The following is a 16,532-nucleotide window of genomic DNA, read 5'->3' as shown; positions in this document are numbered from 1 at the left end:
GGAGAGCTCACAGGGTCTGCATGTCCCAGGGGTTAGGGGGACAGGGGGGTCAGGACGGCCAAGGGCCGCGAGGGCTCCCCCTGATGGTGGGCTCTGGCTGGGGACCCGCCGGGGTCCAGGTGAGGCTTTTGGGGGGCCTCGCAGAAGAGGTAGACCCGGGGACCCCTAGGGAGGAGCTCTTGTCAGTGGGAAGCCCTGGCACTTCGGAGCTGGTAGCGATAGGAAGGGAGAAGTGGGGGTTCAGGACACAATCGAGGGGCCGAGGTGGCGGAGGGTCCCAGGTGGACTCTGAGGAGGGCACTCTGGGAGGAGCCGGGGGCTGGGGGTGGGGACAGGACTGTCCCGAGTGTGGACTGCCGGGGAAGATGCTACTGCACGTGAGGGTCTGGGGCTCGGAGCACGGGCTGGACATGAGGGCGGGGAGCGGGCAGCCCGAGGGGCCTGGGACCGAGGCACCCCCGTCTCCAGAGGGTGAGCACAGAGAAACCCAGGGAGGGGGGAGGGGGACCTGGAGAGGGAGGGACGTGCAGGGGTCGCAGGGGCAGCTGTGCTGAGGGCTGGAGCGGAGGGGGGTGACCGCACAGGGTAGAGGTGAGCCCCGGGGTGTCCTCGGTGGTGAGGAGGGGGCAGGGCTAACGTGAGTGGGTGGAGTGGAGGGGTGCAGGGTCTCAGCTGTGGCTGCCGCCATGTGAACCCTGAAGGGGCCTGGAAATGGAGGTCAGGGAGCTCTGCTCATGGGGGTCGTGCGTGGCCCCCTCGTCCAGGGCCTCCCTGTCTCCTAGGTGCCCAGGTGTGCTGTGTTCAGATGAGTGCCCCTGGGCCTCAGGCACCACTGTGCAGGCACAGAGAGGCACAGCCGTTTGTCTGAGGCAGCCCAGCAAGGCAGTGACAGACCCCAGAGCAGGGCTGGCAGCTGGCACCTTGTTCTGCTGCTCCCCTGGGGGGGGTGGCTACCATCTGGGCCAAAAACACAGGTGGCCCTGCGTCCGATCCCCTTGGGCAAGGCACCTGTCCCCTCGGTAAAGAGGGGTGAGCAGGGTTGTGCTTCGGGCTGCAGGGAGGAGGTAGAGGAAGAGGGAAGGGAGCCCTGCAGCCCGGGGCCTCCTGCCTCCTCCCGGGATCCTGCGCAGGCCCCCTGGGGGCTCGGGCCGCCGTGAGCTGAGGGGAGTGTGGCCGAGGGCAGCAGTCCCAGGCTGATGCTTGGAGCCTCACAGGCCCCCCAGCAGGGGTGCCAGGAAGACTGAGGGCCCCCAGGAAGTGACATGGGCGTGGCATTGCAGTTGGCTGTGATTTTCTCTCCTGGGAGCACCCCTGGCGAGGGGCCAGCCTCAGGGACTCTTTCTGAGGTCACCGGCCCCAAAGGAGCAAACAAGCAAGCCTGTGGCTTGCTGGCTGGGGTGTGGGGTCTGGGGTGGGAGGCAGGGTCAGAGACAGCGTCTCAGGAAAGGTGGGTAAGGTTCAGGACAGCCCCAACCCCGAGCCATGTGACCCTGGACACGTGAGGGCCCCTTTCCAAAGAAGTGCAGGCCAGAGGCACCCCTGTCACTCACGTCACCTGAGTCACCTGGGCTTCAGGACTCAGAGAATGGGGGGGAGGCCCAGGTGGGCCAGGCTGGAGGGGGCAGGGCCCCGGGGAGGCTGTGAGGGAGTGGACCTGGGCCAGCAGGGTGGAGACACTGCTGGGAAGAGCAGTGGTCAGGGCCAGGCGGGGCCAGGCCAGGGGGTACAGCCCCCCCCCTCCGGGCAGCCCTGGCTCCTGCGCAGCCCCACTGGGCCCTCCCCTGCCCGGCCCCGCGGGCGGGTGTGCCTGACCCTGGCCCTCTGCCGGCAGCTGGGCGAGGCGTCCCAGGTGGAGACGGTGTCCGAGGAGAACCGCAGCCTGATGTGGCTGCTGCTGAAGCAGTTGCGGCCGGGCATGGACCTGTCCCGCGTGGTGCTGCCCACCTTCGTCCTGGAGCCGCGCTCCTTCCTCGGCAAGCTCTCCGACTACTACTGCCACGCCGACCTGCTCTCCAGGTGGGGGTGCCGCACGGCCCATGCGCCCTCTCCGGGCCCCCAGCCCTGCCCGCACCCCTCCCAGGTGTCCAGAGGGGGCCCCAGGCTTGGGGCTGAGCCTCGTCCCCCGTCCCTGCGGGCTCAGCCCCCGGGGCACCCAGTCTCCCAGGACCCAGTCCCCAGGAGGAGCTGGTGGAGCGGGAGGGTGGGCAGCTCCTGTCCTTCGGGGCCAGAGCCAGGAGCCGGCGAGGGTGAGCGTGGGGGAGGGCTCAGCGCCAAGCACCCTCTGTGCACCCCGAGACATGCAGGCTGCAGGGGCGCAAAGGGCCACGGGGGCTAGGAAACCCCAGCAGAGGGAGCTGGTGAGGGCGGGAGCACCCCCCGGTCTGGAGTGAGGGAGCTTCCCGCGGGTCTGTCCGTCCAGGGCCGCGCTGGAGGAGGACGCCTACAGCCGCATGAAGCTCGTCCTGCGCTGGTATCTGTCTGGCTTCTACAAGAAGCCCAAGGTGAGGAGTGTGGGGGGACAGTGGCCCAGCGAGGGGTCCACCCAGCCCGGTCCCCTGGCGCCCACCCCACGTCCCTGGGCCATCCCGATCACCCCCTCAGTGGCCCCCGGCACTCAGAGATGGGGTGCAGGCCCTGGCTTGCTACCGAGGGGCCCCCTAGCCTGGTCAGGACCCCGAGGAAACAGCTGCCACGCACAGTGGGGCAGCAAAGGGGCTTTCGATCCTGCACCTCAGGGTGCCCTTGGGACCCATGGCTTTTAGTCGTGGGACCCCGTTGACAGCCCCAAGCCACAGCTCAGATGAGCACAGGGCGGCTCTGGTTGTAGTGACAGGAGGGGCCTGCGTCCCTGCCTAGGACCCCAACCCCACCGCAGAGCCCTGGGGCTCTCTGGTTTGAAAGCACCATTCTGGCTTCACACAATTCACTGTGCAGGTGGGGAAACTGAGGCTCCGGGAGGCAGAGGACAGTCCCAGAGTGACACAGCAGGCTGGGGGTGGAGACCGGCCTCCTGGCAATGCCTGGGGGCCCTTGGTGTGACACACCCTTAGCAGCACCGAGCACAGGGCAGAGGGGGCACTCCAGGAGGACTGCTCGGAGGAGGAGGCTCCATCCGTAAGGCTGTCTGAGACAGGACAGGGAGTCAAAGCAGGGTCCGTTCAGAGGTGGACCTGTGAAGGGCGGCAGAGGAGGAGCTGGTGGGAGGCTGCAGGCGGGACCCGGAAGGAATTCCACGGACAGTTGTCGCTCCCAGATCCCCCAGTCTGCAGGGTCTCCCTGCAGTGGGGCTGGACGTGGCCTGTTCGGGGCGGAGAAGGGTGACCAGGCTGGCTGAAGCAGAGGGAGGGCGTGGGGAGTGGTGGGCAGGGCCAGAGTCCTGGGAAAGGATGACCTGGCCAGGGTCTCAGTCCCCCTGAGAACTGAGAGGTGGACAGGCCACCTCGTAGACTGTCCGCCCGGAACATAAATAAACCGTGGGCACAGCACGGTGTCCCCAGACGGCAAGCCAGGCCGTCCCTTCCGGAGCCCTCCGCAGGGCGCAGGCCTCTGAGCCGCGAGCAGCCCCGTGTGCCCCGGGTCCACTCCCACCCGGCCTGACCGCTTCCCCGGTTCCTCACCCGGGCTCTCCGCCTGTCGCCCACAGGGCATCAAGAAGCCCTACAACCCCATTCTGGGGGAGACCTTCCGCTGCAGCTGGTCCCACCCCCAGACCAGCAGCCTCACCTTCTACATCGCAGAGCAGGTAGGGCCCCCAGGCAGTGCTGGGCTCTGTGGGGGCCGGAGTGGACAGGGGCTCAGGCCCCAGTGCAGGCTGCCCGGGGGGCCCATCTCTGCCCGCTGGGGGTGCTCCAGATCCTCCTAGGAGGTGCCTGTGGCGGCAGGGTGAGGGGGACCGGGCACCCCCTTCCCCCGGGGCGATCTGGGTGAGGGGGACCGGGCACCCCCTTCCCCCGGGGTGGTCTGGGTGAGGGGGACCGGGCACCCCCTTCCCCCGGGGCCACCTGGGTGAGGGGGACCGGGCACCCCCTTCCCCCGGGGCGATCTGGGTGAGGGGGACCGGGCACCCCTTCCCCCGGGGCGATCTGGGTGAGGGGGACCGGGCACCCCCTTCCCCCGGGGCCGTCTGGGTGAGGGGGACCGGGCACCCCCTTCCCCCGGGGCCGTCTGGGTGAGGGGGACCGGGCACCCCCTTCCCCCGGGGCCGTCTGGGTGAGGGGGACCGGGCACCCCTTTCCCCCGGGGCCATCTGGGTGAGGGGGACCGGGCACCCCCTTCCCCGGGGCCATCTGGGTGAGGGGGACCGGGCACCCCCTTCCCCCAGAGCCATCTGGGTGAGGGGGACCGGGCACCCCCTTCCCCCGGGGCCGTCTGGGTGAGGGGGACCAGGCACCCCTTTCCCCGGGGGCCATCTGGGTGAGGGGGACCGGGCACCCCCTTCCCCCGGGGCCATCTGGGTGAGGGGGACCGGGCACCCCCTTCCCCCGGGGCCATCTGGCCGGTCGGGGTTGCAGTCTGCTCTGGGCCCCAGGTCTGGGCCTGGCTTCCCTGGCCGTCAGGAGTGTGGGGGCGTGGGGCGGAAGGGGGCAGGGAAGCGGGGTGTTGCTTCCCTGCGGCTGCCCGCTGCTGGGGCCATTCCAGAAGCCACCTCTGTGCCCACAGGTGTCCCACCACCCACCCGTGTCCGCCTTCCACGTCAGCAACCGGAAAGACGGCTTCTGTATAAACGGCAGCATCACAGCCAAGTCCCGGTTTTACGGTGAGGGGCCCCTGGGCTCGACTGGCCCTGGGGCCTGAGGAAATGGGGCTGGACTCTCGAATTCCGTGGTCACCATGTTCTCACATGGTGGTGGCTGCGTGCGTGTCCCTCCTGCCTCCGCGACTCGGGCCACGAGAGCGGGAAAGTGCTCAGAGTCCGGCAGGGCCCGAGTCTGAGTCTGAGTCCAGTTGGGTTCCGCTGGCCGCGCGTGCTATTTAAATTGAGTAAATCAGCCTCACCAGGTGGTGGCGCAGTGGATAGAGCGTCGGACTGGGATGCGGAGGACCCAGGTTCGAGACCCCAAGGTCGCCAGCTTGAGCGCGGGCTCATCTGGTTTGAGCAAAGCTCAACCAGGTTGGACCCAAGGTCGCTGGCTCAGGCAAGGGGTTACTTGGTCTGCTGAAGGCCCACGGTCAAGGCACATATGAGAAAGCAATCAGTGAACAACTAAGGTGTCGCAATGAAAACTGATGATCGATGCTTCTCATCTCTCTCTGTTCCTGTCTGTCCCTCTCTCTGACTCTCTCTCTGTCTCTGTAATAAATAAATAAATAAATAGAGCAAAATCAAACAAAATATACAGTTCAGCTGCTCACTTGTGACAGCCACGTGACTAGGGCACAGACTCCATGTAGCCCGTGACCACCGTGTCCGACGGCACAGGTAGAAAATTATTGCCGTCACGGAAAGTTCTGGCAGGCACTGTCTCTCCAGAGCCTGGCACCGTGGGTGGTCAGAAATGTTCGATTCCGTTTTCCAATGCACTAATTTTTTTAACCGTTTTCTCGGCGGGCAGGTGTGCTCAGCACCTCCTGGTGCCCAGCAGTTAGCAGAAGACACACCTGCAGTGCCACCTCCCCGTCCCTGCCTGCCCGCCCGCCACTGACTGTGGCTGCGACCTCAGCCCAGAGTCCCACCCCTCCACCGAGAGGGGGGCTGAAATAGGAGCAGGGGCTCGGGCTAGTTAGAAAGGTTCCCAGCCTCCGCCCTGAGGATCTCCGCTTCCGTGATGGAAATAGACATGGTTAACACGTGGCAAGTTAGCTAACTGCTCAGGACCCGTGATATGTGTGACCTGGGTGGGGCTTTCTCAGATTCCGAGGTTCAGAGAGGTTAAGTGACCCACCTGCAGCCACACAGCAGGGGACTGTGGGAAGGGAGCTCAGACCCTGTGATTTCAGGGGTGAGGCTGTGGGTTCAGAGGGAGGGTCCGTCTCCACTCACCGCCCCCCCCCCCCGCCCCGTCTCTGCAGGAAACTCGCTGTCAGCTCTGCTGGACGGCAAGGCCACGCTCACCTTCCTGAACCGGGCAGAGGATTACACCCTCACCATGCCCTACGCCCACTGCAAAGGTGAGAGTCCTCGCGGTCCCCATCCCTGAGGGCAGAGCCCAGGGTGACCCGCAGGGAGGGCGTCTGGGCACTGAACACTCTGGCCCTGGTATGTCTGACGGTGTCTTACTTCATCCTGACCCCTCAGTGACTAATTGCGGGCAGATGGTCACCCTTCCCTCTTCTCTGGGCGCCCTTGCTCTGTGGCCTCCTGGCCTCCACTGTGGTGGATAGCAACAGGCTCCGCCCACGTGGATAGCAACAGGCTCCGCCCACGTGGTCACGACATGCTCCTCCTCTAGAGCCGCTGGGAAGGTCTCTGTCGTCTTCCGTGCTTCTGCAGTCTCACTGCAGCCTGTCAGAGTCTGGACTTCTTCCTTTTTATCTTTTAAATAATGGACTTTATTTTTTCATAATCACTTTGTTTATTTATTTACTTATTTTATTTGGTGAGAGGAAGGGAGGCAGACAGACTCCCGCATGCGCCCGACCGGGATCCACCCAGCACGCCCACCAGGGGGCGATGCTCTGCCCATCTGGGGCTCTGCTCTGTTGCAACAGGAGCCATTCTAGCGCCTGAGGCAGAGGCCACAGAGCCATCCCAAGCGTCCGGGCCAACTTTGCTCCAATGGAGCCTTGGCTGCGGGAGGGGAAGAGAGAGAGAGGAAGGAGAGAGGAAAGGGTGGAGAAGCAGATGAGTGCTTCTCCTGTGTGCCCTGGCCGGGAGTTGAACCCAAGACATCCACATGCTGGGCCAACACTCTACCACTGAGCCAACAGGCCAGGGCTGGAATTGCTTTTTGAATTTTTTTTTTTTTTACAATTATGTAAATGAAAAATACCTCATTCCAAAGCCTAAACTGTAAGACTAGGCATAGTCAAAGAAGTCTAGGGTCTCTCTCAGACCGCCCGGCCACCGCTGCCCTCACTCTCGCTCAGTGGACGCTAGAGACCCCCAGGCAGCAGGAAAGCACCTCACGGGTGGTTCCGTTCTGGGCACAGAGAGACGTGGGGGGGGGGGTTCTTTCCAGCCGTTTGCTGTTTCAGTTTGTTTTTCTCTTCTGTGAAAGAGACACATTGTAACCCACATTCCCGCTTGTTTCAGGGAGGCTCTGTCTCTTCTCTTTTAATCACAGTAGGTGCTCTGGGTGCCCGGGGACGGAAGGTGTATCCTCTCCTTCGTTAATTAAATGATATGTGTGTCAGTTAAAGCAGTGGTCCCCAACCCCTGGGCCGCAGACCAGTACTGGTCCGAGGGCCATTTGGTACCAGTCCGCAGAGAAAGAATAAATAACTTACAATATTTCCATTTTATTTATGTTTAAGTCTGAATAATGTTTTATTTTTTAAAAATGACCAGATTCCCTCTGTTACATCCGTCTAAGACTCACTCTTGACGCTTGTCTCGGTCACGTGATACATTTATCCGTCCCACCCTAAAGGCCGGTCCGTGAAAATATTTTCTGACATTAAACCGGTCTGTGGCCCAAAAGAGATTGGGGACCACTGAGTTAAAGAGTAACAAGCTGGGCTCGTCCTGGGTGCAGCAGTGAGCGGGAGACGTCTGCGTCTGCCCGGAGGAGCCCACGCTGGGCAGGACCCGCCGTGCCCAGTGAAGGTGGCCCAGCAAAGGGCGTGAGGCGGGGTCGGGGCCTCTCCTGGGCAGAGCACCGAGTGGCGGAGACCCTGTTCCCTGGGGAGAAGGACACTGAGGGGCCGGGCTCTGCCCCAGCCACTCCTGTCCTCTGGCCCCCGCTTCTTGCCCTCCGGGAGTCATGCGGCCTCCCGCGGTCAGCGTCGTCGCTGGGTCAGGATGCGGCAGGGCCCTGGACGCTGACCCCCGACCCCGGCTGCGTTGCAGGAATCCTGTACGGCACCATGACCATGGAGCTGGGCGGCAGGGTGAACATCGGGTGCAAGAAGAACAACCTCCAAGCAGAGCTGGAGTTCAAGCTCAAGGTAGCGCTGGCCACTGGGGCACCCGCCAGCCCACTCAGGGCCCCGGGGACTGTGGGGACCGTGGGGGCCGTGGGGGACCGTGGGAGCCGTGGGGGTCGTGGGGGCCGTGGGGTCGGGGCTGCAGAGGGGTGAGGCCCCAGAGGTGGTTTCCTGAGCCAGTGCACGTGGGGCAGCACTCTTGGGATCCCCCATGGTACAGCCGGGGTCCAGAGAGGGGAAGGCACTGCCCATAGGCCACACAGCAGAGCCATGGCTGGCCCACAGCGGGGGCTGGTAGGCCGGGCGGGACCCCTGAATCCCGGAGCTCAGACCTAGTCATTGGCTGACTGTGGCCGCCTCTAGCTTGGGCCCCTTCCCAGCTGGACTCCCGTGCCCTGGGGGTGACAGCCTGCACCCCTGTGAGGGTTCCCACTCCATATCCCACAAGGACGCGCCCCGGGCAGGGGCCTCCTCCGCCCAGCCCCCCGAGGGGTGCAAGGGTCTGCGGAGAGGCCGCCCCTCACCTGCCTCCGTCTGGGGCCTGGCCCCTCAGCCTTTCTTTGGGGGCAGCACGAGCATCAACCAGATCTCGGGGAAGATCACGTCGGGGGAGGAGGTCCTGGCGCACCTCTCCGGACACTGGGTGAGGGGCCGCCCTCGGGCCGCTGGGCATGGGGGCGGCCGTGGGGGGAGGGGACTGCACGCTGACCCCCGCCGGGCCGCCTGCGCAGGACAGGGAGGTGTTCATCCAGGAGGAGGGGCGCGGCGGCCCCGAGCTCTTCTGGAACCCGAGCGGGGAGGTGCGCAGGCAGAGGCTGAAGAGGCGCACGGTGCTTTTTGAGGAGCAGACGGAGCTGGAGTCGGAGAGGTGAGGCTACCGGGCGCCCGAGAGAGCCCGCCGCCCTCAGCCTGGCACAGCCGGGCGGGCGGGCCGCTGCCCTCCGAGTGGGCAGGGCCTCGGGACTACGAGCAAGTTCACAGGATGCTCCCAGCAGGGAGGATGGACCCCTGGCAGGACAGGGGAGGGGTGCAGCTGGAGGGACAAGGAGTGAGGCCGGGGGCAGCGCCGGCTCTGGGGCCAGCACTGTCAGCAATGACCAGCAGCCCCACAGGAGGGGCCCCCGCTGGCAGGAAGTGTGAGCTCGGCCTAGGAAAGAACCCTCTGTGGCGATTAAACAGTGTCCCAGGAGACACGGCGCCCTGAGAGTGAGTGAGCTCCCCGTCACTGGGGGCAACCAAGTGGAGGTGGTTCTAAGCCTCCCCTGCAATGCGGAGGGCGTGGCTGCCCAGGCCCCCCGGCTCAGCGGGTGCCGCCCGCAGGCTCTGGCAGCACGTCAGCAGGGCCATCCGGGAGGGTGACCAGCACAAGGCCACGCAGGAGAAGTTCTCCCTGGAGGAGGCGCAGCGGCAGCGGGCCCGGGAGCGCCAGCAGAGCCTCACGCCCTGGACGCCCCGGCTGTTCCACCTGGACCCCGCCACCCAGGAGTGGCGCTACCGCTTCGAGGAGTGAGTGCGGGCAGGTGGTGGCCCCGGGGGCCCTGCGGTGGACGGGACCAGCCAGCTGCCCCCACCCCGGCCAGACTCCAGGCCCGAGAAACAGGAGGGGCTTCTGCTCCCCTTGAGGGGCGAGTGATGGAGTGGGGGCCACACAGGGGCGAGTGATGGAGAAGGGCCACCTGTGGCTGGCCCTTCGAGTGGCCCCTGCACACAGGTGTAGGCAGCGGTCACTGTGGGGGGAGCTATGGCTGGGATGGAGTCCCTTCCCCCAAGGGTCACTGCCCCTGCCCACAGACACCCTCTTGCACCCCCAGCCGCAGCCCGTGGGACCCCCTGAAGGACGTTGCCCAGTATGAGCAGGATGGGGTCCTGCACACCCTGCAGCGGGAGAGGCCGACCCACCAGACCCGTTCGGCGGGCGGCCCAGGGCCCAGGCACCAGGTCAGCACCCAGGGCCCCCGCTGGGGCGTCCTTAGTCACGGGAGGGACAGACAGGCTGCAGATGTGGCCGCCACCACCGGCCTTGCTCCCACCTGCCTGGCCCTCCTTCCTCTCTGCTCCCTGCCTGCCACACTCTCAGGCCCCCAGCAGGGCCCCCGGTGGCCCTCACCAGCCCGGCTCCTGAGACCCCTGGAGTTGCTGGACAGTCCGTGTGCGGGGCACCGTGCTGCTGGGCTGGTCCTCGCCCGCTGCTCCCAGAGCCAGCCCGCGGTGTTCGCACACGATCCCCTTCCACAGAGGCAGAGACTGAGGTTTAGGGCAGCGGGGACGTGCCTGGGCAGGAGGAGGCGGAGCCAGTGTCCAGGGGGGACAGGAGGCTCCTTCTGGGGGAAGCCAGGGGTGCCGTCCACGGTGCCCCTGGGCAGTGGCCAGTCCACCTGCCACAGCGTCCACGTGCTGAGCGGCACAGGGACAGGCACAGGCTTGCTGCCCCACACCCCCGCTGCCGTGCCCAATGACCAGCGAGGGCGCTGAGGCCAGCAGGGGCAGTGCAGCGCCTGTGGCAGCCCACACCCCCCTGTGCGCCGGAGCCCCGCGGCCCACGCCCCCCTGTTCGCCGGAGCCCCGCGGCCCACGCCCCCCTGTGCGCCGGAGCCCCGCGGCCCACGCCCCCCTGTTCGCCGGAGCCCCGCGGCCCACGCCCCCCTGTGCGCCGGAGCCCCGCGGCCCACGCCCCCCTGTGCGCCGGAGCCCCGCGGCCCACGCCCCCCTGTGCGCCGGAGCCCCTCGGCCCACGCCCCCCTGTGCGCCGGAGCCCCGCGGCCCACGCCCCCCTGTGCCCAGAGCCCCGCGGCCCACGCCCCCCTGTGCGCCAGAGCCCCGCGGCCCACGCCCCCCTGTGCCCGGAGCCCCTCGGCCCACGCCCCCCTGTGCCCAGAGCCCCGCGGCCCACGCCCCCCTGTGCCCAGAGCCCCGCGGCCCACGCCCCCCTGTGCGCCGGAGCCCCACGGCCCACGCCCCCCTGCGCGCCAGAGCCCCGCGGCCCACGCCCCCCTGCGCGCCAGAGCCCAGCAGCCCCCCTCTGCAAGCCGCCTCTTCTAGAGCTGTCCCGGGCAGCGACTCCCATGTGTAGGCTCCCAGCCCAGCACCTGTCTCTCCACAGGGGCCTGGCCCAGACTGGAGGCTTCGCAAGGCCAGCGACCAGCCCTCCGGCCACAGCCAGGTCACCGAGAGCAGCGGCTCCACGCCCGAGTCCTGCCCCGAGCTCTCGGATGAAGATGGTGACGGAGACTTTGTCCCCGGTGAGCCCTCAAGCCATCCTGCAGGGTGGGAAGGCCAGAGAAGCCCCCTCCCCACCCCGTGTCCAGGAGGAAGCTCCTCCCCTTCCTTGAGAGTCCTCCCAGGGGGTCAGACCGGGCATGTGGGGAGGTGGTCGGGACTCCTCATCCCTGTGCTCAAAGGCGAAGGCTCCTCCCTTGGCTGGCGAGTGGTCTGAGGGTCAGGGCTGTGCTGTGTCCATCTGCTGTGACCCCTGCCTCTCGCCACCACTGCCCTCACAGGTGGGAGGGCCTTTGTCTCCCAGCTCCGTCCCTGCCTCTGCAGTGGACGAGCCACAGGTGGCTCCCTCTGTCTCCCAGGGCTTGTTAGGAACCAGCTTAGCTGGTTAGAGCACCATCCCGATAAACCCAGGTTGTGGGTTCGATCCTCAGTCAGGGCACGCACGAGGCCAGCTGAGCCTGGGGTCCCTCTGAAATGTCCCTCGGTCCTTTCCCTGTCTCTTGGTATCATTAGCTCCCATGAGACAGGGCAGAAAATTGGTCTGGGCACACCCAGGGACCCCACATACTGGCCCCTGACATCCCAGTTCATCCTCTGTTCTCCCTGCCCTCCTGTGCCCCCTGGTCCCCTGGTCCTGCCACTGGTGGCCGGCCGTCCAGGCTGCGGAAGCCCCTGCCCACGGTGCGGGAAGGAGGCCGGGCGGCTGCAGGCGCTGCACGAGGTCATCCTGTCCATCCGGGAGGCCCAGCAGGAGCTCCACAGGTACCCTCTCTGGGGCCCCGCGGGGCCGGGTCAGAGGGCACAGGACAGGACGGCGGGGCCGGGTCAGAGGGCACAGGACAGGACGGCCAGCGTGCTGTGGGGCGGGGCCCAGGGAGCTACAGCCGTCCTGCTGACAGCCCGGGGTTCGGCCTGAGCTGCTGGGCAGCGAGCTGGGCAGGGCAAGGAGGTCAGAGGAGCGTGCGGGTGGCCGTGGGCTTGGGAGAGCCTGGGGAATTGGAGCGTGCGCCCGGGTCAGTGGTGGCGTGGAGCCGGGCAGGCGCTGGGACGGGCTGCCCCTGGGCATCGCCGGATTCACGGCTGTGTTTTCTGCACCCTTCGCAGCGCGTCCTTGGCAGGGGAGTGAGTGTGTGTGGACGGGGAAAGCCTGTGAGGCAGGCTCTGGCCCCAGCCTGTACGGTCATCCTGGCCACGTGGGCCCTTCCACGAGCAGACACACCAGGGGCGGGCAGAGCCGCAGTTCCCTGCTCAGTCCAGGGCCGCAGGACTCCCTAGCTGTGGGACCTTAAGCTGTCTGTGCCTCAGTTTCCCCCTCTGTGAAATAGGTTGTTTGGTAGCGCTGTCCCTGGGCGGGATGAAGGTGGTGCAGGGGGCTGAGCTCAGCCCAACACGTAGCTACCACTCGGTAGCTGTTAGCTCCGGGCTGTTCAGGCCGTAGGATTGAGCAGGATTGAGGCGTTTAGGAATTGAGGGACTCAAAGTCTAGCTCTCCCCTGTGACTTTCCCTTACTCAGAACATCACTGTAACAATAGACTGCTCTGTTTTGACGCTGTGGGAGGCACCAAGAGAAAGGGAGGCCAAGTCCCTTGAAAGAATGGGAAAGGAATGCCACCTGTGCGGTCAGGGAGGGCTTCCTGGAAGAGGATGCAGGTGGGCGTGGAGGGAGCTGGAAGAGGGAAAACAGAAGTCAGTACTGAGAGTGGTGCTGAGAAGGGGTGAGCCCATGAGTCAGGGCAGGGTGAGAGTGTCCTATGGCCATGTAACGAAGTCCCACAAGTGGCAGCTTAAACCGCAGACACTTACTGTCCCCGTCCCGGAGGCTGCTGGGCAGAGACCCCGGTGTAAGCGGGGCTGATTCCTCCTGAGGCCTCTGTCCTGGGCGTGTAGACGGCCCTCCTCTCTCTGTGTCCCCACACGGTCTTCCCTGTGTGTGTCCGTGTCCTGGTCCCCTCTTCTTACGAGGACACCAGTCACACTGGGCTAAGACCACACCAAGGACATCACTTTGCCTTCATCACCACGTTAAAGGTCCTGTCTCCAAATCCTGTCACATTCTGAGGTCCTGGGGGGTCAGGGCTCCAACATGAGTTTGGGGGTGGGGCACAGCTCAACCTCAGAGCAGGGGTGGGAGCGGTTAGGTTGGGGTCCAGGGCTCCTTTGAACTCAAGGTCCCTTTAAAACTCAAACTCCACCCACCCAGCCTCCCACTAGGACTGCTCCACTGAGCACCCCTCCCCCAACCTCCCCGTCCCCTTACACAACTCCCCCCACCCCGGAAGGTTCCGGGAAGTGTCCTTGGGACAGGGCCATTGGGAGGAGGCTTAGGAGTTGGGAAAGGGAGACAGTCTGTCACCAAGGCCACAAACCTGGATGCTGATCTGAGCATGTCCAGGTGCACCCAACCCCGTGCCAGCAAATGCCTGCAGCAACCCCCCATCAGACACCCCCTCCTGCAGCTCTGAGCTGACTCACCAGGGTGTCAGCCCCTCTGTTTCACAGATGCAAGAACAAACTTCTTATGAAATGCATCAGGCCTGTGAGTCCTCCTTCAGCCGGCCTAACAGGAGCGAGTCCAGCTTCCCAGCCCTGACCCCTCCCCCTGGGCTGTGTGCCCCGGAAGTCAGTGCAGCCACTGTGCCCTGGGGTGCCCTCCCCCAGTCACCTCCCTCCCTGCCCCTGCGTCCCTGGAGGGTGGGATCCTGTCTGGCTGAGCTGCTGCCCCTGTCCTCACAGGTGTTAGTCGCAATTTAACAAGATGAGGAGACAAAACACCTCAGCCACGCAATCTTAATAACTTCTGCAGAAGGGCAAATGGCCCCTAGTGAAACCCGGCCAGCAGCCCTGGCCAGTTGGCTCAGTGGTAGAGCGTCGGCCAGCATGTGGAAGTCCTGGGTTTGGTTCCCGGCCAGGGCACACAGGAGAAGCGCCCGTCTGCTTCTCCACCCCTCCCCTTCTCCTTCCTCTCTGTCTTTCTCTTCCCCTCCCACAGCCAAGGCTCCATTGGAGCAAAGTTGGCCCAGGTGCTGAGGATGGCTCTGTGGCCTCTGCCTCAGGCGCTAGAATGGCTCTGGATGCAACAGAGCAACACCCCAGATGGGCAGAGCATCACCCCTGGTGGGCGTGCCGGGTGGATCTTAGTCGGGCGCATGCGGGAGTCTGTCTGACTGCCTCCCTGCTTCTCACTTCACAAAAATACAAAAAAATTTTTTTAAAAAAATAGAAAGCCAGGCAGCAAGCTCGGGGGCAGGGGGTGGGTTCAGTGTTTGTCTCTGACGCAGGCCCTAAGTTAGATGTTGCCTCATTGGCCGGGATGGTGACCGGACCACCGGGAGGGAGAGGTGGGGAAGGGTTAACTTCATGGAACTGGACAAACAGGGTTGGGGAATCAGGGAGTCGTGGCCTGAAACCAGATGAAGGGTGTTGGGGAAATTCCCGCTGAAGGAACGAACTTGAGGGAAATGAATCCTTTTTCCTTCTCAGGCACCTCTCGGCCATGCTGAGCTCCACAGCGCGGGCCCGGCAGGCGGCGGCCCCCGGCCTCCTGCAGAGCCCCCGCGCCTGGTGCCTGCTCTGCGTGTTCCTGGCCTGTCAGCTGCTCATCAACCACATCCTCACCTAAGAGTCCTCGGGGTGCTGTGGCCGTGGCTGCAGAACTGGCCCCCCTCGCCCTCCCTGCAGCACCCAGCACTTTAAACCAGCCCCGGGGAGGCGGAGAGACTACGAGCTCGGCCACCCTGGGCAGAGGGACCAGGCAGCAGGAGGACAGCGGGAAGGACCTGGGGCCGCCCGGCTCCTCTAGGGGAGGCGGAGAGACTACGAGCTCGGCCACCCTGGGCAGAGGGACCGGGCGGCAGGAGGACAGCAGGAAGGACCTGGGGCCGCCCGGCTCCTCTAGGGGAGGTGGAGAGATGCTACGAGCTCGGCCACCCTGGGCAGAGGGACCAGGCGGCAGGAGGACAGCGGGAAGGACCTGGGGCCGCCCGGCTCCTCTAGGGGAGGCGGAGAGACTACGAGCTCGGCCACCCTGGGCAGAGGGACCGGGCGGCAGGAGGACAGCAGGAAGGACCTGGGGCCGCCCAGCTCCTCTAGGGGAGGCGGAGAGACTACGAGCTCGGCCACTCTGGGCAGAGGGACCGGGCGGCAGGAGGACAGCAGGAAGGACCTGGGGCCGCCCGGCTCCTCTAGGGGAAGCGCTGGCCTCTCTGAAGGGTCCTCGCCCAGCGCTGGCCTTGATGCTCAAGCCAAATGCCACTTTTGTCATGTGCTGCGCTCCCTGCAGCTGCCACGTGCCACGCGGGGTGTGGACTTGATGGGGGCAGGGAGGAGGAGGCCCCAGGGTTGGACAGGCCCTGCCCTGCAGGGGTGCAGGGGGTGCAGGAGGAAGCCAGGGTCCTAAGGGCCTCCGTGGTCCTGATGCATCTGCTGTCCCTCCTGACACCCTTCCTGTGTCGCCTCGGCCGGGACCCTGGGAGCCCTGAGAGGAGTCCTGGGGTTTTATTCCGCCTTCGTGTTGTGCGGACAGAAGCCCAGTGAGAAGTGAAGAACCCACCACACCTCGACATGCAGGTGGGGTGGGCAGCTGTGAGCGGAGCTGTGACTCAGCTGGCCCCACAGCCCTGGGCCGGGGAGGGCCACCTGTTTCCAACGTGGCTCCGACTGACGCGTGGTCTTCCCATCCTACACTTTTTTTTTTTTTTTTTTTTGTATTTTTCCAAAGTTGGAAATGGGGAGGCAGGCAGACAGACTCCCGCATGTGCCCGACCGGGATCCACCCGGCATGCCCACCAGGGGGCGATGCTCTGCCCCTCTGGGGCGTTGCTCTGTTGCATCCAGAGCCATTCTAGCGCTTGAGGCAGAGGCCACAGAGCCATCCTCAGCACCCGGGCCATCTTCGCTCCAGTGGAGCCTTGGCTGCGGGAGGGGAAGAGAGAGACAGAGAGGAAGGAGAGGGGGAGGGGTGGAGAAGCAGATGGGCGCTTCTGTGTGCCCTGGCCGGGAATCGAACCCAGGACTCCTGCACGCCAGGCCAACGCTCTACCACTGAGCCAACCAGCCAGGGCCCCATCCTACACTTTTTAAATAAACACAGTTGCAATATTTTAGGCAGTGAGCGGCGTCTGGCCTCTGTCCCTGTGTCCAGTGCCACACGGGTGTGTGCGTGTGTTAGCACCTGCCTGTGTAGGTACACGGAGCCTTAAACTATGCTGTGGGCATGCCCTCTGAGCTCATTGCCTCATTTCCCCGTTTTCTGTATCCACGTTCTTGTCCTGCCCCGGTCCCCCATGAGGGG

The 16,532-nt window shown here is 65.3% G+C and overlaps 1 protein-coding gene across 3 annotated transcripts in view; it reads left to right on the top strand.

Annotated features, from left to right (window-relative positions):
* Positions 1-16,068, top strand: part of OSBPL5 (oxysterol binding protein like 5) — a 54,872-nt gene extending 38,804 nt beyond the window's left edge. For all 3 annotated transcript variants that reach the window (XM_066379948.1, XM_066379910.1, XM_066380007.1), the window contains exons 10-22: positions 1,832-2,016; positions 2,420-2,501; positions 3,644-3,742; positions 4,660-4,756; positions 6,010-6,108; positions 7,949-8,046; positions 8,579-8,668; positions 8,757-8,893; positions 9,346-9,531; positions 9,837-9,963; positions 11,126-11,264; positions 11,901-12,003; positions 14,723-16,068. In XM_066379948.1, the coding sequence (XP_066236045.1) occupies positions 1,832-2,016; positions 2,420-2,501; positions 3,644-3,742; positions 4,660-4,756; positions 6,010-6,108; positions 7,949-8,046; positions 8,579-8,668; positions 8,757-8,893; positions 9,346-9,531; positions 9,837-9,963; positions 11,126-11,264; positions 11,901-12,003; positions 14,723-14,861 (1,581 nt within the window). In that variant the 3' untranslated portion in view covers positions 14,862-16,068. The remainder of the gene's footprint in view (positions 1-1,831; positions 2,017-2,419; positions 2,502-3,643; positions 3,743-4,659; positions 4,757-6,009; positions 6,109-7,948; positions 8,047-8,578; positions 8,669-8,756; positions 8,894-9,345; positions 9,532-9,836; positions 9,964-11,125; positions 11,265-11,900; positions 12,004-14,722) is intronic.
* The last annotated feature ends 464 nt before the right edge of the window (positions 16,069-16,532 follow it).

The sequence above is a fragment of the Saccopteryx leptura genome, chromosome 1, assembly GCF_036850995.1.
Source record: "Saccopteryx leptura isolate mSacLep1 chromosome 1, mSacLep1_pri_phased_curated, whole genome shotgun sequence".
In the NCBI taxonomy this organism is placed as follows: domain Eukaryota; kingdom Metazoa; phylum Chordata; class Mammalia; order Chiroptera; family Emballonuridae; genus Saccopteryx; species Saccopteryx leptura.
Note: the sequence above shows the minus strand (reverse complement) of the source record. Positions and strands in the feature narration are given on the sequence as shown.